Source organism: Lithobates pipiens, unplaced genomic scaffold, assembly GCF_037356315.1.
Source record: "Lithobates pipiens isolate NorthernLeopardFrog02 unplaced genomic scaffold, aLitPip1_a1.2 Scaffold_23, whole genome shotgun sequence".
NCBI classification, from domain to species: Eukaryota; Metazoa; Chordata; class Amphibia; order Anura; family Ranidae; genus Lithobates; species Lithobates pipiens.
In genome coordinates, this window is record NW_027507785.1 from 27,843,917 (window position 1) to 27,865,715 (window position 21,799).

The following is a 21,799-nucleotide window of genomic DNA, read 5'->3' on the forward strand; positions in this document are numbered from 1 at the left end:
CAAACTTGTCAGTCAGTGGTAGTGGTCTTCCCCATCCCCAAGCTTCATCCAGGAACGTGAGCGATGGGAATATGGAGTATTCCCCATGCTGGACACCGTGACCATTGATAAGCTTGATATCATATGCTGTTTGTGAGTATACATCTGTTTGTTTTTTATTTCTTCAATAAAAAAAATCATTTATAAAGCTAATGGGCAAGGCTGGTGGACGTTCTTTTTTGGACTTTTTTGGAAGTCCAAAAAAGAACGTCCACCAGCCTTGCCCATTAGCTTTATAAATGATTTTTTTTATTGAAGAAATAAAAAACAAACAGATGTATACTCACAAACAGCATATGATATCAAGCTTATCAATGGCCACGGTGTCCAGCATCACCTGTGCGAGTCCCAGCATGGGGAATACTCCATATTCCCATCGCTCACGTTCCTGGATGAAGCTTGGGGATGGGGAAGACCACTACCACTGACTGACAAGTTTGGAGGGTAGGTACCCTCTTCCTTCGAGCCTAACCTATGCATGATTACAGTTTGTCTTTGAGAAAGAGGGTACCTACCCCTGAAACCCGTCAGCCATTTGGAGTGTCTTCACCATGCTGGGAGAGCTGCTAGGCGTTGCCGGACACCAAGGACCTGGATATCCGTGTTTGCAGCAAAAACTGTGAATTTATGGCTATGGTGGGCAAACAAGCTACAGTAAACGAAGGACTTATTTTCCAATCGATCTCTCCCAATAGAAATAACTGATCTATAGTCTAGGACACAATTCATCGATATGCCACATACGGGAAAGTGGAATTCGATTGACAGTTGGAAGATACAATGGCAAGTTAACCATCATTATTCTGTTGAAGACTTATGTTTTGTCAGTCAAGATTTTAGAACTTCATCAATTCACCATTAAACCAGAGAAAATTGAGTACTGTCCATGATACTTTTTTTATTTGCACTTTTTTTAGTGCAAATAAAAAAAAGTATCACGGACAGTACTAAATTTTCTCTGTCACAATTGCACTAATATGGCTACAATCACATTAAGTACCATCAAACCAGAAAATTAACATCAACTAAAATCATTGCCTATTATGTGTAATGCCGAGCACACACACCATAAGGTTAGGAAACATTTGGTTGTCACCCAATGCTTCAAAAATAAATTCCTGGATTACTTTGGAGCATCCTTCACACTAAAACCGATTAATCCACCTAAAGTGGTGGGAGCTTCTGTAGTTAAAAGCCCCTGGATTATGTTAATTTCCTCACACAATGCTGTAAATCACTGGAAACTCTCCAAAAGGTCAACTTTGACCTAGGCTGACATGACGGAGACATCTCTCCGGGTCATGGTAAGTCACACGTTACCTGTGCTGCTCATTATTGACAGCTGAAAGCATCGAGCGCCCGGGACTCAGACACCGTGTCTCTGTGTGGGACAAGCTTATAACCGACCTGCAGATTTTTTTTTAAACACAAATGATGCCCCCCTGGGACAAAGCAAAGTGTCTAAAAACCGCAAACGCTGTGCAGAGAGCGTAAATAACCTGACTTATTAAGGGCCTACAGCTCTTACTAGCTTCCTAGGCCATCAATAATGTATTATCGACAGTAGGACCACCACAGACTGCATGCAATAACCTTTTTAACTGCTCAGTAAGATACCCAGTTTGGGTATTTAAATGACGTTGACCTTTTCAGTAGATCAGTTTACTGACACTGATTGCTAGCCAATAATTCTCATTTAAGGAGAGCCATGCGACCAGGTGGAGGAATGCTATGGGTTTTTCTAATGAAAAAATAAAATAATGTATTTTATAACAATATATATATATATATATATATATATATATATATATATATATATATATACACACATACACACACACACACACACACACACACACACACACACACACACATATATATATATACACACACACACAATTTATCTCATAAATTGTAAAATTATATATCTATATCCCACACACACATATTATATACATTTATTTTATATATAAAAAAATTATTATTATTTTTCTTTTTTTAATACTATAATTGTATCAGGAGACAGTTACAGTATTTAGGGCTGCAACTAATGATTATTTTCATAATCGATTAGTTGGCAGATTATTGTTTCGATTAATTGATTAATCGGTTAATAACATAAAATAGATTTAAAAAAAAAAAAATGTAATTTTGCTGCAATTTGTTGTTGGGCAGATTAAAAAACAAAAATTGCTGCAAAAACGCATGATTACGTGCTTTTCTGCAGCTTCTCCATTGAAGTATATTGAACCAAAAAAACTAAATAGCACCGTTTTGCTTTAAAAAAAATAAGTCCTCGACTTTTCCAAATATGCAGCAGATGAAGAAATCATGGATGTGAACGTGTCCCATAGGAAACCATGTAAATGAACTGTAGTGTGTTTCTGCAAAAAGCACCAAAAAACAGAGACCCAGGCCTGAGATGTTTAGTAACATAATGGGGTTAAAAAAATAAATTAAAAAAAAATTAGTACAAAAAGAATAATCGCTACTATAAGGGGCTCTTTTTTTATTATGGGGCAGTGAAAGTAATATTTACAGTAGCGATTTGCTCTTTGTACTATAAAGGGCCAATTTTAGTTTTTTTTTTTTAACCCCATTATGTTACTGGCCGATTCATTGATTATGAAAATAGTAATCGATTCATTTCATAATCGATTAGTTGTTTCGGCCCTAACAGTATTACAAAAGAAGCACACTGTCATCTACAGGCTGCAAGCCACAACCATTCCTTTGTCAATGACTTAAAAAAAATAAAAAATAAAAAAAACGACTTCATGTGTGATCTCTTTGCCATAACTAGTCTAGTAATTACATGGTTGGAAACTACTATAACCGATTCTCAATAGTGGAAACTGAAGCTGTCAGCGAAAGCCAGGTTTCACAACTAGAAGCTGACATGTTGGCTGCTAGCTGTAAAGTGGTAACACTGGCAGCAGTATGGTGGAGAAATAATAATAATGGCATCCCAGTCTTAGTCCGTAGGGTTCAATATTGAGTTGCCCACCATTTGCAGCTATAACAGCTTCAACTCTTCTGGGAAGGCTGTCCACAAGGTTTAGGAGTGTGTCTATGGGAATGTTTGACCATTCTTCCAGAAGCACATTTGTGAGGTCAGGCACTGATGTTGGACAAGAAGGCCTGGCTCGCAGTCTCTCTGGGTTGAGGTCAGGACTCTGTGCATGCCAGTCAAGTTCCTCCACCCCAAACTCGCTCATCCACATCTTAATGGGACCTTGCTTTGTGCACTGGTGAGCAGTCATGTTGGAACAGGAAGGGGCCATCCCCAAACTGTTCCCACAAAGTTGGGAGTATGAAATTGTCCAAAATGTCTTGGTATACTGACGCCTTAAGGAGTTCCCTTCACTGGAACTAAGGTGCCCAGAAAAATAACCCCACACCATAAACCCCCCCCCCTCCACCAAATGATTTGTACCAGTGCACAAAGCAAGGTCCATAAAGACATGGATAGCGAGTTTTGGGGTGGAGGAACTTGACTGGCCTTCACAGAGTCCTGACCTCAACTTGATAGAACACCTTTGGGATGAATTAGAGTGGAGACTGTGAGCCAGAAGAGTTGAAGCTGTTATAGCTGCAAAGGATGGGCCAACTCCATATTGAACCCTACGGACTAAGACTGGGATGCCATTAAAGTTCATGTGCGTGTAAAGGCAGGTGTCACAATACTTTTGGTCTCCTCCACATGCAGGGAACACATGGAGCTTCCTCCGACAGTGCATAAAAATAAAAAAAAGAGGTGCAGCTTGGGGATCATTTGTTTTTTTTTGCACAGGAATAGTTGGGCGTGTGGAGGAGATCTGAGCAAACACACACCTACTGAAAGAAAACATTGGCCTGTCAATGTCTCCTTCTCCAGATTAGGTTCATTAGTGTTAGTGTGTAAATAATGAATGACTAAGACTGGAAAGCGCAAAGTGTGGTGCAACGCTGCATAGAAACCAATCAGTTTCCAGGTTTTATTTCCAAAGCTTAAAATTAAACAAGCTGAAGTTAGAAGCCGATTGGTTACTATGCACAGCTGCACCAGATTCTTATTGCTCCAGTATTAGTAAATCTCCCCCCATAAATCCTGTGCAAACATGGTGTGAATGGCTATCTAAAAAAAAAAAAAAAAAAAAAAAAAAAAGTGTTCGTTGAAAATGAATGTCAATTTTTAAACCGCGAAAATTGAACGAAAGTTCTTAAAGACGTAATTGTTCGAAAAAAAAGCTAAAATCTATACGTGTATGGGCCAGCATGAAGGCGGGACGCACCTTCCTGCGCAATAGCGCACTGCGAAGGAATAAATTAGACATGTGCACTTCGTTTAGTTCCAAAATTGTTTAAACTAATTTTGACAAATTCGTTACTTCCGAAATGTCAGAATTTTTCAATTTACGAATTAATGAAAATTCGAATTTTCGGAATTTGGAAAATTCTAAAATTCTAATACAGAAGTACGGAAATTCGAAAATAAGAATGAAAATCTGAAAACTCGAAATCTGAAATAACTAATAATAACTATTAAATTATAGGTATTGGCATTTCCTTTCAAATTTGGCTGTTTGGCGAATACAAATTTATCCGCAGTTATGAATTATCTGAAATAACGAATGCCGTATGTAAAAGAATGGAATGTAACAATCTAATAATAATAATAATAATAATAATAATAATAATACTTTTTTATTATTATTATTTATTCCATTTGTTTAGATGCGGCATTCGTTATTTTGGATAATTTGTAACTTCTCATAAATTTGTATTTGTTACATTCACCAACAGCCAAAATTTGAAAGAAAATTCCAATACCTATAATTTAATAGTTCGTTATTTAGAATTTTACTGATTTTCTTTTTTTTCAGATTTTCGAATTTCCGAATTCCGGAAATCCGAAAATTAGAATTTTCGGATTTCTGAATTTCCGAATATTGAATTTCCAAAAAAAAAAAAAAAAAAAGAACAAACAAATTTTTTGTCTGTGCACATGTCTACAATAAACGGGTCTGAATTTAATTTATTACAGGCGCTTCTATAGCGCCATCATTTTTTTTTTTTTCCTGCAGCACTTTACATACGTATTATAAGTTTGCATCGTTCCCCTGCCCCTAAGGAGCTTACAATCTAAAGGTCCAGGGCCATTTGATCGCTTACATTAACCGGGGTGACTAGCTGAACCCGGCACATGACCGATACCGGGGTCTGGGTCATGAGGTAGACTTTGGACTGCTGACACCGGCGCACATTCTCCCCCAGCGTCCTTTTTTTTTGTTGCCTCTTCATCTCCATAAAACAGAACAAATGGCGTCCTCATAAAATCCGGAGCCGCCTGGGAACACACGGCGCGTCCTCTGACAGTCCATAAAAGAGAGGGGCAGTTTGGGGGGATCTTCGGCTTTGTTTGCACAGGAAGGGCCGGCGTGTGGAAGGAGATCTGAGCAAACACACACCTACTGAAATAAAACATCAGCCTATCAATGTCTCCTTCTCCAGATTAGGTCTATTAGTGTTAGTGTGTAAATAATGAATGACCCCCCCCCCCCACCTCTCCCCATCTTCAGTACTCTTTATTATCATCCAACAAGCACATGGATAATGGGAGGGGGGGGGGGCACTGCGAGTCCTCAGCAACACTCACCCTGCATGGCGGGCATCTGCCCACGCCTTGTCTGTGCCAACACCTCTAGGGGGAGGGGGGGGACAGAAGGGGTTAAAAGGTTGCATACCATAGAAACCAGTGAAAAGGTTTTAATGAATGGCTCCAGTAGGAGTCCATTCTAAGGGGGGGGGGGGACTGAACGACTCCTCTAAGCCCCCCCCCTCCCCTGTGTGTCTGCAGGTGACAGGAACTGGTTTCACAACTCCTTCCAAAAACAGACAAAATAAAAAAATTTGATAGCTGCAGACTGTTATTAGGCCTCCTGCATACAGGCATTAAAAAAAGAGAAAAAATAATAATAATAAAAAAAGAAAAAGCACCACTGCTATGGGCGTCTGCCGTTTTTTTTTTTTGTGTGCCCATGAATGCAGCTGCACTTTTTAATTTTCTGGTAAAAAAAAAAAAAAAAAAAAAACAGAACCCCCAAACATTATATATGTTTTCTTTTGTTTTTTTGTTTTTTTTTTAGCAGAGACCCCAGAGAATAAAATGGCAGTCATTGCAAATTTGCACTTACACCTTCATTTTTTATTTTTTTGCATGCTCATGAATGCAGCTGCATGTTTTTTTATTTTTTTAACCACTTGTCACCCAGGCCAATTCTGACATTTCTCTTCTTCATGTAAAGAAACATTCGAAAAATTCGACGGAACCCCCAAACATTATATTTTTTTTTTGTTTTGTTTTTAGCAGAGACCCCAGAGAATAAAATGGCGTTCATTGCAAAAATTTTTTACAGGTTACATGTTTTCAAGTTACAGGAGGAGGTCTTGAGCTAGAATTATTGCTCTCGCTCTAACATTCACAGCGATACATCACGTGTGCTTTGACCGCCTTTAACAAATGTGGGCGTGACTTACGTATGCGTTTACTTTTGCAAGCGAGTACGCGGGGACAGGGGTGCTTTAAAAAAAAAAAAAAAAAATATATATATATATATATATATATATATATATATTTTCTTGTTAATTTTACTTAGATTTTTCTAGTTTGATGCTTTCTTTTTACTTTTTTTTTTTTTTAATTTCTATTACAAGGGATGTTTACATTAGAATACTGCATGACAGGTCCCCTTAACAGTGATATCTGGGGTCAATAATTCCCCACATCTCACCTCTAGGTTGGTAAGCTTGGGAAAATAAAATAAATAATATTATTATTATTATTATTATTAATAATAAAAAATAAATAAATAAATAAAAACTATGATTTTTCTTATGGTAAAGGGAATCGCAGGCTGTAAAAGAAGATATCTGAATGATTTTTAGATTGTAAACTCTAAACGAGCAGGGCCCTCTGATTCCTCTTGTACCAAACTAATGTAACTAATGTCTGCCCTCATGTTGTAAAGCGCTGCACAAACTGTTGGCGCTATATAATTCCTGTATAATAATTATAATAATAATAATAATAATAATGTCTGTAACTGCAGGCATCAGATATCACCGCTCAAACCCGATGATGTCATATGACGATGGGCGGGTGGGAGGCGGTTAATGCGGCCATGCACATGCAGCGATCATGGAAGTAAAGCTTGGCTCATACTACGAAATCCATGTGAATCGCACAGGAAATGCACTGCGTTTCTGTTCAATTTGGATGAGATTCAGCTAGGCGATATTTGCGAACATTCGTTTTTTTGATTGGGCTCAAATCACATTGCATCAAACCATAAGAAGCACGTGCACTTTTTTCGAGCTGCAACTGGTTCACATGGTCATTTTGTACCATGTGATCTGGTGCAGGCAAAAAAAAATAAAATAAAAAAAATAAAAAGAAGATGTATATATTTTTTTTTTTAACGCACTGCGCTTGGGGTGTTGCCAACTTTACATCAGCACCCGCAGCAGATCGCAAGGGCAGTGCGATTTTCATGCAGCATGGGAAAAGCGCACGGATCGCGCACCGCACAAGCGTGAACCTAGCCTTAGGATATCAGCATACGCGCGTAAAATTTATTATGAATTTATGACTATTTTGGCCATTTGCGATGAACGCGTTTTCTGCTTATTTCTGCAGGGGGAAAAAAAAATCCAACATAATTTGGAGCATTGGGTCTCATGCACACACCTGCAGCTGCATCCTGGTATAACCACTTGACGTACCGGTGAAGTACCAGGTACTCATGCGACTTTCGAGGGCAGCCCATGGCAGTCAAGTCGCATCAAAGCTGTGCAGGAACCGCTGCCACTTTAAGTCGCATAGGAAGCAACGGCTTCCTTTGAAATACACAAGCTGCAACCTTTGTCATGTCACAATGACAAGTCGCACCAACGTGAATAGAGCCATACGCAAAGCTTTATTGAACAAGCTGAAGTTAGAAGCCGATTGGCTGCCAGGCACGGCTGCGCCAGATTCCAGGTGCTCCCATTTTAGTAAATCTCCCCCAATCTTTCGCCTACAAAACCTTCAATCTCCCATCACATCAAAACAGGAAGAAAAAAAAAAAAAAAAAAAAAAAAAAATCAAAATTGCCTTCAATTAATGACACTTTATTTAATCGCAGAGCCCGACTCTGAATCTCCGCGGAAAGTAAATATTTCACTCGGCTGAAAATACCATCATCAGGAGTCTGACAAATATTAATCATTTTATCATATTAAAAACAACCTTTAACATTTACACAGCCACACAAAAAGCCAATTACTTTCCCCGCATTTTTATTTTTTTAGCCATTAGGAGAAAAATCTGAAGAAAAAAATAAAAAAATAAAAAATAAATAAATAAAAAAAGGGGAGGAGAACAGACTCACTCGCGACATTTTTACAATGAATCGCTTTTTTTTACCCCCCTTTTTATTTTATTTTTACACCTATTATTAGGCGTTTGCACAAATTTCTTGGACGCCCGTCTTCTGATATGAGAAAAAGCAACGTAAAAAAATAAAAAAAGGTTTCATAAAATCGCAATTAGGCATGTTTGGAGTGAGAAGAAAAAATGAATAAATAAATTTAAAAAAAGAAATAAAAAAAAAAAAAAAAACACAACACCCTTCGCTCGCCATATTTTTACCATTGAACTTTTTTTTTTGCATGCTCAACTTTCATTAACGCCTTTCTTATAGCAGGAGAAAAGCAGGATCAAAAAGCGCGTTTCGTAAACACGCTTAGGCGTGTTTGGAGCGAGAAATTTTTTTAAAAAAACGAACACATACACACACACACACACACACAAACACACACAGTTGATAAAGACGCAGAGATGTGAAGGATGTAAACAAAGCCATGTGCTGCAGTGAAGTCCGGTCTCTGGCTACACATTGCTTAATCAGAACAAGGATCAGCCATGTAACTCCACTCCGGCCTCCTCCATCTGACATCATACATTGCTCAGCGCACAACAACACCACCGAGCTGATCAGCAATTCAACACGCGGTATATATAATAGATCAAACTCTACGGATCAGGTTCTAATGCCAACCGGCCATCTGCCATTAATATACAGTGCCGTGAAAAAGTATTCACACCCCTTGACATTTGCCACATTTTGTCATGTTACAACCAAAAAGCCATAAACTGTATTTATATTGGGATTTTATGTGATAGAGCAACACAAAGTGGCACATAATTGTGAAGTGGAAGGAAAATGATAAATGGTTTTCAAATGTTTTTACAAATAAAACATGTGAAAAAAGTGTGGGGGGTAAATTTGTATTCAGTCCCCTTTAGGCCTCATGCACACGAGACGCAGATGAAACCTCTGTTAAAAAAAAGCTGAAACGCGCGTTTAGAAACGCGCGTTTTGCCGCGTTTGCATGTCGCGTTTAGACGCGTTTAGACGCGTTTAGACGCGTTTGCGTTTAGACGCGTTTATAAAGATAACATCATGTAGACCCTCCCCAAGCTCTCAAAGCATTTTTTTTAACTATTTCTGCTATTTTGATCAGAGTGAGCAGCAGCAGCATAGAGAGCAGTTGTACACTTGCATTTGCCGTGTCACTTGCCACGGCACCTGCCACAAGTTGTGGATTGTCCACTTGCCACGTCACTTGCCACAAGTTGGGGATTGTCCACTTGCCACATCACCTGCCACGTCACCTGCCACAAATTGTGGATTGTCCACTTGCCACGTCACTTGCCACATCACCTGCCACGTCACTTTCCACGAGATGTGGATTGTCCACTTTCCACGTCATCTGCCATGCCACCTGCCACAAGCTGTGGATTGTCCACTTGCCATGTCACCAGCCACATCACCTGCCACAAGTTGTGGATTGTCTACTTGCCGCGTCACTTGCCACATCACCTGCCACGTCACTTGCCACGTCACCTGCCACAAGTTGTGGATTGTTCACTTGCCACGTCACCTGCCACGTCACCTGCCACAAGTTGTGGATTGTCCACTTGCCACGTCACTTGCCACAAGCTGTGGATTGTCCACTTGCCACGTCACCTGCCACATCACTTGCCACGTCACCTGCCACAAATTTTGGATTGTCCACTTGCCACGTCACTTGCCACGTCAGCTGCCACGTCACTTGCCACGAGATGTGGATTGTCCACTTTCCACGTCATCTGCCATGCCACCTGCCACAAGCTGTGGATTGTCCACTTGACACGTCACCAGCCACATCACCTGCCACAAGTTGTGGATTGTCCACTTGCCACGTGACTTGCCACATCACCTGCCACGTCACTTGCCACATCACCTGCCACAAGTTGTGGATTGTCTACTTGCCGCGTCACTTGCCACTTCACCTGCCACGTCACTTGCCACGTCACCTGCCACAAGTTGTGGATTGTTCACTTGCCACGTCACCTGCCACGTCACCTGCCACAAGTTGTGGATTGTCCACTTGCCACGTCACTTGCCACAAGCTGTGGATTGTCCACTTGCCACATCACTTGCCACGTCACCTGCCACGTCACCTGCCACGTCACCTGCCACAAGTTTTGGATTGTCCACTTGCCACGTCAGCTGCCACGTCACTTGCCACATCACCTGCCACGTCACCTGCCACAAGTTGTGGATTGTCCACTTGCCACGTCACTTGCCACATCACCTGCCACGTCACTTGCCACGAGATGTGGATTGTCCACTTGCCATGTCACTTGCCACGTCACCTGCCACGTCACTTGCCACTTCAGCTGCCACGTCACTTGCCACAAGATGTGGATTGTCCACTTGTCACATCACCTGCCACATCACTTGCCACATCACCTGCCACAAGTTGTGGATTGTCCACTTGCCACATCACCTGCCACGTCACCTGCCACAAATTGTGGATTGTCCACTTGCCACGTCATTTGCCACATCACCTGCCACGTCACTTGCCACGAGATGTGGATTGTCCACATTCCACGTCATCTGCCATGCCACCTGCCACAAGCTGTGGATTGTCCACTTGCCACGTCACCAGCCACATCACCTGCCACAAGTTGTGGATTGTCTACTTGCCGCGTTACTTGCCACATCACCTGCCACATCACTTGCCACGTCACCTGCCACAAGTTGTGGATTGTCCACTTGCCACGTCACCTGACACAAGTTGTGGATTGTCCACTCGCCACGTCACTTGCCACATCACCTTCCACAAGTGGATTGTCCACTTGCCACGTCACTTGCCACGTCCCCTGCCACAAGTGGATTGTCCACTTGCCACGTCACTTGCCACGTCACTTGCCACGTCACCTGCCACAAGTTATGGATTGTCCACTTGCCACGTCACATGCCAGTCACCTGCCACAAGTTGTTGATTTTCCACTTGCCACGTCACCTGCCAAGTCACTTGCCGCGTCACCTGCCAGGTCACTTGCCACGTCACCTGCCACAAGTTGTCTATTGTCCACTTGCCACGTCACATGCCAGTCACCTGCCACATGTTGTTGATTTTCCACTTGCCATGTCACCTGCCAAGTCACTTGCCGCGTCACCTGCCAGGTCACTTGCCACGTCACCTGCCACAAGTTGTCTATTGTCCACTTTCCACGTCACTTGCCACTTCACCTGCCACGTCACTTGCCACAAGTTGTGGATTGTCCACTTGCCACATCACTTGCCACCTGCCATGTCACTTGCCACAAGTTGTGGATTGTCCACTTGCCACGTCACTTGCCACAAGTTGTGGATTGTCCACTTGCAATTGCAATTGTTTAAAATATTTTTCTAATGGTTTTTCATCATTTGCAATCATTTTTGAGATTTTTAATGTAAAAAAAAAGGTCACCTTTAAAAACGCATATAAACGCAAACGCGGCTAAACGCGGTAGCGGCGTTTTGCCGCGTTTTACCGCGTTTTGCCGCGTTTTGCGTCTGAAACGCAGAAATTTTTGTTTCTGAACGCATTTTTTTGCTTCTGGAAAAACGAGATTAAACGCAACTGCATATAAACGGAAAAAAACGAGACTGTGTGCATGGACACATAGGATAACATTGAATGAGTTCAGGTGCAGTTGAAAAAACTGTCCAACTGCATCTGAACGCGCGTTTAACTGCGTCTCGTGTGCATGAGGCTTTACTCTGATACCCCTAAATGAAATCTAGTGGAGCCAATTGCCTTCAGAAGTCTCCTAATTCGTAAATAGAGTCCACCTGTGTGTAATTTAATCTCGGTATAAATACAGCTGTTCTGTGAAGCCCTCAGAGTTTTTTGGGAGAACCTTGGTGAACAAACAGCATCATGAAGACCAAGGAACACACCAGACAGGTCAGGGATAAAGTTGTGGAGAAGTATAAAGCAGGGTTAGGTTATAAAAAAAATAAATAATAATAATAATAAAAAAAATATATCCCAAGCTTTGATCATGTCACAGAGCACTGTTCAATCCATCATCTGAAAATGGAAAGAGTACGGCACAACTGCAAACCTACCAAGACATGGCCGTCCACCTAAACTGACCAGCCAGGCAAGAAGAGTATTCATCAGAGAAGCAGCCAAGAGGTCCATGGTAACTCTGGAGGAGCTGCAGAGATCCACAGCTCAGGGGGGAGAATCTGTCCACAGGACAACTATTAGTCGTGCTCTCCACACATCTGACCTTTATGGAAGTGACAAGAAGAAAGACATTGGTGAAAGAAATCCATAAGAAGTCCAGTTTGCAGTTTGTGAGAAGCCATGTGGGGGACACAGCAAACACATGGAAGAAGGTGCTCTGGTCAGACGAGACCAAAATGTATTTTTTTGGACTAAAAGCAAAACGCTATGTGTGGTGGAAAACTAACACTGCACATCACCCTGAACACACCATCCCCACTGTGAAACATGGTGGTGGCAGCATCAGGTTGTGGGGAAGCTTTTCTTCAGAAGGGACAGGGAAGCTGGTCAGAATTGATGGCAAAATGGATGGAGACAAATACAGGACAATCTTAGAAGAAAACCTGTTTGTGTCTGCAACAGACTTGTGACTGGGGCGGAGGTTCACTTTTCAGCAGGACAACGACCCTAAACATACAGCCAGAGCTACATTGGAATGGTTCAGATCAAATCATATTCATGTGTTAGAATGGCCCAGTCACAGTCCAGACCTAAATCCAATTGAGAATCTGTGGCAAGACTTGATGATTGCTGTTCACAGACGCTCTCCATCCAATCTGACAGAGCTTGAGATATTTTGCAAAGAAGAATGGGGCAAAAATGTCCCTCTCTAGATGTGCAAAGCTGGTAGAGACATCCCCAAAAAGATCTGCAGATGTAATTGCAGTGAAAGGCGGTTCTACAAAGTATTGACTCCGGGGGGCGCCATACAAATGTACCCCCTACTTTTTAAAAATAAATATATATTTTGAAAACCATTTATCATTTTCCTTCCACTTCACAATTATGTGCCACTTTGTGTTGGCTTATCACATAAAATCCCAATAAAACAAGTTTTTTTGGTTGTAACATGATAAAATGTGGAAAATCTCAAGGGGTGTGAATACTTTTTCAAGGCACTGTACATACACAGGGAGCGAGTGAACAACATTCTCATGGGTTGCCTCACTAGTTCCCTGCCCTACAGTCCTCCACACCAACCAGACATGTGCTGGACATCGTAGCAGCAAACAAATTGCAACCTCTGCTAGATATCAAGATTTTTAAACAGTTTCAAGGGGCACCTTGCTGCTGGTTTGTTCACCATCTTGCAGAAACTCTACTACCACCGAGGAGAAAAGGCTTCTTTTGTTGTGAAAATACACTGACTGGCCACTTTATTAGGTACACCTTGTACCGGGTTGGACCCCCTTTTGCCTTCATTCTTGGTGGCATAGATACAAGGTGTTGGAAACGTTCCTCACTCCATAGTGACATGATCGCATCACGCAGTTGCAGCAGATTTGTCAGCTGCACATCCATGATGCCAATCTCCTGTTCCAAAAAGGTGCTCCATTGGATGAGATGTGGTGAGTGTGGAGGCCATTGGAGGACAGGGACCTCATTGTCCAGTGGTGAGATGATTGGAGCTTTGTGACATGGTGCATTATCCTGCTGGAAGGAGCCATCAGAAGATGGGACACTGTAGTCATAGAGGGATGGACATGGTCAGCAATAATACTCAGGTAGGCCGTTGCGTTTAAACGGTGCTCAATTTGCCCCAAAGTGTGCCAAGAAAATATCCCTCACACCATTACACCAACACCACCAGACTGAACCGTTCATACAAGGCAGGATGGATCCATATTTTCATGTTGTTTATGCCAAATACTGACTCAACCATATGAATGTTCCAACTGAAAAATCGAGACTCAAGCAACACTTTTCCAGTCTTCTGAGGAGTCTGTGTGAATTGTAGCCTCAGGTTTCCTGCTCTTAGCTGACAGGAGTGGCACCCAGTATGGTTTTCTGCTGCTGTAGCCCATCTGCTTCAAGGTTCGATATGTTGTGCGTACAGAGATGGTATTCTTCATACCTTGGGTGTGTGTAATATGGATTGCTGGTGAACTTCAAAACAGATTAGATTGGGATAATGTTCAACGGTGGGGGTTTGGGGGAAAGCTAAACTGTCCTTGGAAATAAGATGGTTCTGCTGGGAGCATAAAATCAGCAAAGCTACTTAGGTTACTGAACTGCTTTCCAGAGATAACTTACTGCATTTTGAAAGGATCTTACAGGAAAAAAAAAAAAACATAATAAGAATATATATATATATATATACACACAGACATATTATATATATATATATATATATATATATATATATATATTTTTTTTTTTTTATTAATAACAACAACAAAAAACAACATATCATAATCCTAACCAACCAAATTTATATCTAGATCAGTGGTATCAGTTTTAGGTGTTACAACGATTACTCTTTGAAATACAATCCACAGATCTGCGATTTTCCAGCATTTTCGAGCCCTTCCAGGGACACAAGCGTTCTTTAATGACCAGCAATCCGGCACAGGCAAACTACACGGGAAATAAATCAGGAACGCCGGGATTGTGTCGGTAATCATTTAAAAAGTCCTCAGTAGGAAATGATAAGCTGACAGTAATAAGTAGTATAAATAAATGATAAGAGCAAACGACAATACTGACTGATCTTTAACTGTTTGCAAAACATGGAAATCAGAAGAAATAAATAGAATCCACAGATCTGCCATCAGCCAGTATTGTAAAGAGAATTTCACGGACACAAATTACTGTTTTAACCCCCCACAAGACTGATAACAGAATGTGACATTGGGATGGGATCGGTAATTATTTTGGAAAAGTCTCCCGGAGGATACAATCTCTAACCGTTCACGAAACCTGGAAATCACAAAGGGCTGGCATGCTGCAGATCCCCATTTCCAACCCATAGATCTGCCATCCTCCCGCATTGGATATTCCGGGGACACAACCGTTATTTAAAGACCTCCAGTCCTTGTGATGGGAACATAAATCATGTGACATAAACACAGAAACCCAAAGACAGGACTGTGTTAATAATCAATTTAGGAAGATAGATATATATTATATGAGAGAGAGAGAGAGAGAGAGAGAGAGGGGGGGGGGGGGGGGGGAGAGAGAGAGAGAGAGAGAGAGAGAGAGAGAGAGAGAGAGGACGAAAGAGAAGAGAGACAGAGAGAGAGACGACAGAGGAAGAGAGACAGAGAGACAGAGGAAGAGAGACAGAGAGACAGAGGAAGAGAGACAGAGGAAGAGAGACAGAGGAAGAGAGACAGAGGAAGAGAGACAGAGGAAGAGAGACAGAGGAAGAGAGACAGAGGAAGAGAGACAGAGGAAGAGAGACAGAGGAAGAGAGACAGAGGAAGAGAGACAGAGGAAGAGAGACAGAGGAAGAGAGACAGAGAGACAGACACAGAGGAAGAGAGACAGAGGAAGAGAGACAGAGGAAGAGAGACAGAGGAAGAGAGACAGAGGAAGAGAGACAGAGGAAGAGAGACAGAGGAAAGAGAGACAGAGAGACAGACACAGAGGAAGAGAGACAGAGGAAGAGAGACAGAGGAAGAGAGACAGAGGAAGAGAGACAGAGAGACAGAGACAGAGAGACAGAGAGACAGAGACAGAGAGACAGAGACAGAGACAGAGAGACAGAGACAGAGACAGAGAGACAGAGACAGAGACAGAGAGACAGAGACAGAGAGACAGAGGAAGAAAGACAGAGAGACAGAGGAAGAAAGACAGAGAGACAGAGGAAGAAAGACAGAGACAGAGGAAGAGAGACAGAGACAGAGAGACAGAGACAGAGAGACAGAGACAGAGAGACAGAGACAGAGAGACAGAGACAGAGAGACAGAGACAAAGACAGACAGAGACAGAGAGACAGAGACAGAGAGACAGAGACAGAGAGACAGAGACAGAGACAGAGAGACAGAGACAGAGACAGAGAGACAGAGACAGAGACAGAGAGACAGAGACAGAGACAGAGAGACAGAGAGACAGAGACAGAGAGACAGAGACAGAGAGACAGAGACAGAGAGACAGAGACAGAGAGACAGAGACAGAGAGACAGAATGGAAGAGATTTATAATGTGTTTTGTTCTGCCACTAAAGCTAATTTGAATGCAGCAGAGAAGTAAGAGAGCGCACACCACACAGGACTATACTGACCAATCCCCAACCATTCATAAACCCCGGAAATCAGACAGTTCTGGCATGCCCCTGTACAATCCATAGATCTGTCATCCTCTCGCATTGTAAAATAAATTCCAGGGACACAACTGCTATTCACCCCCCCAGTCTTTTCACTGATTACTGAATGTGACATGGAAAGCAGAAATCCCGGGACCGGATTAGTAATCTAGAAGCAGACAGTAAAAATTGACAGCAATATAAAACTTGAAAACAATAATAGATGCAAAAAATTAAAAAAAAACACAACCAACAGGATGATACAATACTGACCAATCTCCAACCATTCATAAACCCTGGAAATCAGACAGAGCTGGCATGCTGAAGATCTGTCCCACCCCCTACAATCCATATATCTGTCATCCTAGTCCAGGAAGACCACCGAAGTTCACTGACCCCCCCCCCCCCCCCCCCCCCACACCTCCTTAAACTGAGAACTAAAAGTGACATAAAACTCCCGATTGGCTCAATAATCATTTTAGGAAGCCTTGAAGCAGAAATGAAAAAAGGTTGACAATAAAAGAAACAAATGAATAGAAGAAAACCTACAAGACACACCGACCAATCATAGCCAACCATCCCTAACCGGTCGGTATGCGGTGATCTGGTGTCCCCGGCACATTGATATCCGGGGACACAACTCTGATCTACACACATTACACCGACAAAACCAAAACCCAATGTGACATCACAGCAGATCCCCTTCACAGTCCCCAGATCTGCCATCCTCCAATCATCTCCCATTCCATACCCCCCCCCCAAACGTGACATAAAACCAGACCCCCCCCCCAGTGATCATTGTACAAAGTCTCCTAAATCCTATGATCAGATTCATTGACCCCCCAAATTATCCTTCTATTCTAGGGACACCACTCACCATTTACAGACCCCCCCCCCCCCATTTTTTACACTGATCGTAAAAACATCCATTTATAAAGTCTCCTAGATCACATGGGAAGCTCACAGGAAATAAAAATGTAAAAATGTAAAAACTTTAAAATAAATAATTATATATAATAAAAAAATATTTTAAAATATATATATTACATTTTAATTTAAGTAATAATAATACATATTCATTTACAATAATTCAATTTCAATTTAAATTAAAAATGAATGTAAAATAATAATAATAATAATAATAATAATTTGAAATATTGATTTAAAATAATGCTACTGTAATGTAGTTTACATTTAAATTAATTGAAAATGAATGTAAAAAAACATTAATAAAATAATCATAACAACAACAATAACAATCAATGTAACACACATGCCAATAGCAAGAAGTCTCCAAGCCAGACCCGGAGATCAGAGGGATCGTCATGCTACGGAATCCTCAGATCTGCCATCCTCCAGCACTGTAAAGCGAATTTACTGCCCCCCCCCCCTCCCCCCAAGTGACAAACCCAGAGACCCCGGAGGATGGATTATCCCCCCACATTGTACAATCTGGGGACACAACGATCACCCCCCCCTCTCCAATCTGTACACCGATCAACCCCCCCAAATATCTGTACACCGATCAACCCCCCCCCCACAAATCTGTACACAGATCCCCCCACTCTCTCCAATGTGTACACCGATCAACCCCCAAATCTGTATACTGATCAACCCCCCCCCCCAAATCTGTACACCGATCAACCCCCCCCCCCCCAAATCTGTACACCGATCAACCCCCCCCAAATCTATACACCGATCAACCCCCCCCCCCCAAATCTGTACACCGATCAACCCCCCCCAAATCTATACACCGATCAACCCCCCCCAAATCTGTACACCGATCAACCCCCCCCCAAATCTATACACCGATCAACCCCCCCCAAATCTGTACACCGATCAACCCCCCCCAAATCTGTACACCGATCAACCCCCCCAAATCTGTACACCGATCAACCCCCCCCAAATCTGTACACCGATCAACCCCCCCCAAATCTGTACACCGATCAACCCCCCCAAATCTATACACCGATCAACCCCCCCCAAATCTGTACACCGATCAACCCCCCCAAATCTGTACACCGATCAACCCCCCCAAATCTGTACACCGATCAACCCCCCCAAATCTGTACACCGATCAACCCCCCCAAATCTATACACCGATCAACCCCCCCCAAATCTGTACACCGATCAACCCCCCCAAATCTGTACACCGATCAACCCCCCCAAATCTGTACACCGATCAACCCCCCCCAAATCTGTACACCGATCAACCCCCCCCAAATCTGTACACCGATCAACCCCCCCCAAATCTGTACACCGATCAACCCCCCCAAATCTGTACACCGATCAACCCCCCCCAAATCTGTACACCGATCAACCCCCCCAAATCTGTACACCGATCAACCCCCCCAAATCTATACACCGATCACCCCCAGGATTACATGAACAATCTATGTCGGGAAGTTTCCCGTACACAGAAGAAGAAGAAGAAGAAGAAGGAGGAGGAGGAGAAGTTGATGGGAAATAAACAGAACTTTGAGATAAATAAATCATCAGATACATTGTACGACCCCCGACCATCGCCGATCACTGTACAATCCGGGGACCCCCGATCTGATCACCCCCCCAGGATCGGATATATGAGGACCTCTCCTGGAGGATGGGAAATAAATGGAACTTCTCCATAAAGACCCAGATCGGAGGAGCCCCCCATCTCCATCCATAGACACCCCGATCCTCCATGTCAGCCCCGTGTGCATGCAGTGCGGGGGGGTGGCGGGCACCTAGGCAGTGGCGGAGTACACTACTCACCATTAGCGGAGGAGCCCCCCAAGCTGGCCGGGAAGGGGTCGTGCGGGAAATCTCCGGACTCCGGGGCTGAGGACTGCTGCTGGCACCCGCCGCCGCTGCCTATCATCCTCCTCTGACAGCCATTGGCTCCCGGGCTGGGGGGAGGGGAGGAGGGGGATTGCTCTATAGGGCTTGATGAAGCGGATGAACAATGCAAAGGCAGACCTGTGAACACACAACACGCACACACTCAGGACGGCCACTGGGGGCGCTGCTACGAAGGGATGCACAGCCACCCCTCCACCTGCCTGAGTGTACGGGGAGCGAGCTCTGCTCTGATTGGCTGCAGGAGGGAGACACTGTATCTCTTTATTATTAATAGGATGGGAAGAGAGAAGGCAGAATGGAGCCGGCCTGTGATTGGCTGCAGGGGGGAGACATTGTATCCTCTTATCACTAAATATTATTAATAGGGAAGGAATGACTGGCCATACATTGCAATGTCATGACTGATTGTATCTGACCATACACTGTACAATCTTTATCTGATATTAATTGTGATTGGATGAACAAAGACAGTCTAAAGGTGGCCCCAAACCCTACAATCTGATTGTACAATCTCCTAACAGGTGCCCACACACCCTACAATGTGATTGTACAATCTCCTTACAGGTGCCCACACACCCTACAATGCGATTGTACAATCTCCTTACAGGTGACCAAACACCCTACAATGCGATTGTACAATCTCCTTACAGGTGACCACACACCCTACAATGCGATTGTACAATCTCCTTACAGGTGACCAAACACCCTACAATGCGATTGTACAATCTCCTTACAGGTGACCACACACCCTACAATGCGATTGTACAATCTCCTTACAGGTGACCACACACCCTACAATGCGATTGTACAATCTCCTTACAGGTGACCACACACCCTACAATATGATTGTACAATCTCCTTACAGGTGGCCATACACTCTACAATCTGATTGTACAATCTTCATAAAGAAAACTTTATATTATACAATCTGATTGTACAATCCCCCTACAGGAGACCATATACTATACAATCTGATTGTACAATCTCCTTACAGGATGCCACACACTATACAATCTGGTTATATGATTGTACAATCTCCTTAAAAGTGGCCAAACACCATTAAATCTGATTGTACAATCTTCTTAAAGAAAATGTTATACTATACAATATGGTTGTACAATCTCCCTACAGGTGGCCATACTCTATACAATCCAATTGTCCAATCGCCTTAAAGGTGGCCATACACTATACAATCACAAGCTCATGACAGGTGGCCACCCACTATACAATTTGATTGTACAATCGACTTTATATTTATCAGAACTATGTAACAGGCGGACACGCCTTATCTATCCAATCATTCTGTACCCAATCAGGCAGGCCCTTGTATTACATAGTTGATGGTAGATCTAAAGCAGATCTGTAAACGTAAGGGTCACTGTTCGCTATGCAATCTGGACAATTTTTGTACAATCAACTTAAGATTTACCGAAACCATGTAATAAGAGGACCTACCTAATCCATCCAATCAGGCAGACCCCCTGTTTGTGGAATGGAAGGAGATTGTACAATCAGTAACATGTACGGTAAGCCTAAAGGGGATTGTACAATCAGATTGTATAGTGTATGACCAGCTTACATCGCTATCTTTTGTCACGTGGAAGGGTCCCTTCACATCATATGCATTGGGCAGCTCTGCCCAGAAAACAATTAGCTTCCAGGTTTGATATTTAAAGCTTAATTGAACAAGCTGAAGCTAGAAGCTGATTGGCTACCACGCACAGCTACACCAAATTCTGAGTGTTTCTGTTTTAGTAACTCTTCCCCTATGAGGTACGTCCAATGAGGTGTGTGACACCCCCTGAACTTATCTCTATTATTTGTATCTGACAGATCCATGGTCTAGCGGAGCATACACTGACATTCGGGGCTGTGATAGAGCAGAGAGAGGCACACAGAGCAGCTATGCCCGTCTCTCCCCTCTGCTGCCCATTCAGAGAAGCCTGTGTATTTTGTGAATGAGTTCACATAATACACAGGCTTCTGTGATTGGGCAGGAGGAGGGGAGCGACAACATTTTAAAGAATAGTTATAGTTTAGCTTTTCTTCCAGGAATTCAGCCACGTTGTAAAAAGTGCAGGCACACTATGAGGTAAGTCCGAGGAGGTGCATGACATCTCCTGAACTTAACTCTATTATTTATATCTGACAAGTTTATGGCTCTGCTGGGGCATACACTGACATTCGGGGCTGTGAGAGAGAGGAGAGAGAGGCACACAGAGCAGCTTTACCCGCCTCTCCCCCTATGCTGCCCATTCAG

The 21,799-nt window shown here is 42.8% G+C and overlaps 1 protein-coding gene across 12 annotated transcripts in view; it reads right to left on the reverse strand.

The window, feature by feature from the left end:
- The window catches only part of TENM4 (teneurin transmembrane protein 4), a 2,098,843-nt gene that overhangs the window by 436,212 nt on the left and 1,640,832 nt on the right, over positions 1–21,799 (reverse strand). Inside the window, exon 1 of one of the 12 annotated variants that reach the window (XM_077451391.1) lies at positions 19,453–19,631. The exons of 10 other annotated variants lie outside the window; for them this stretch is intronic. In XM_077451391.1, the coding sequence (XP_077307517.1) occupies positions 19,453–19,558 (106 nt within the window). In that variant the 5' untranslated portion in view covers positions 19,559–19,631. Of the gene's footprint in view, positions 1–19,452; positions 19,632–21,799 lie in introns of those variants that run through there. One more of the 12 variants, XM_077451392.1, reaches the window with a different exon arrangement.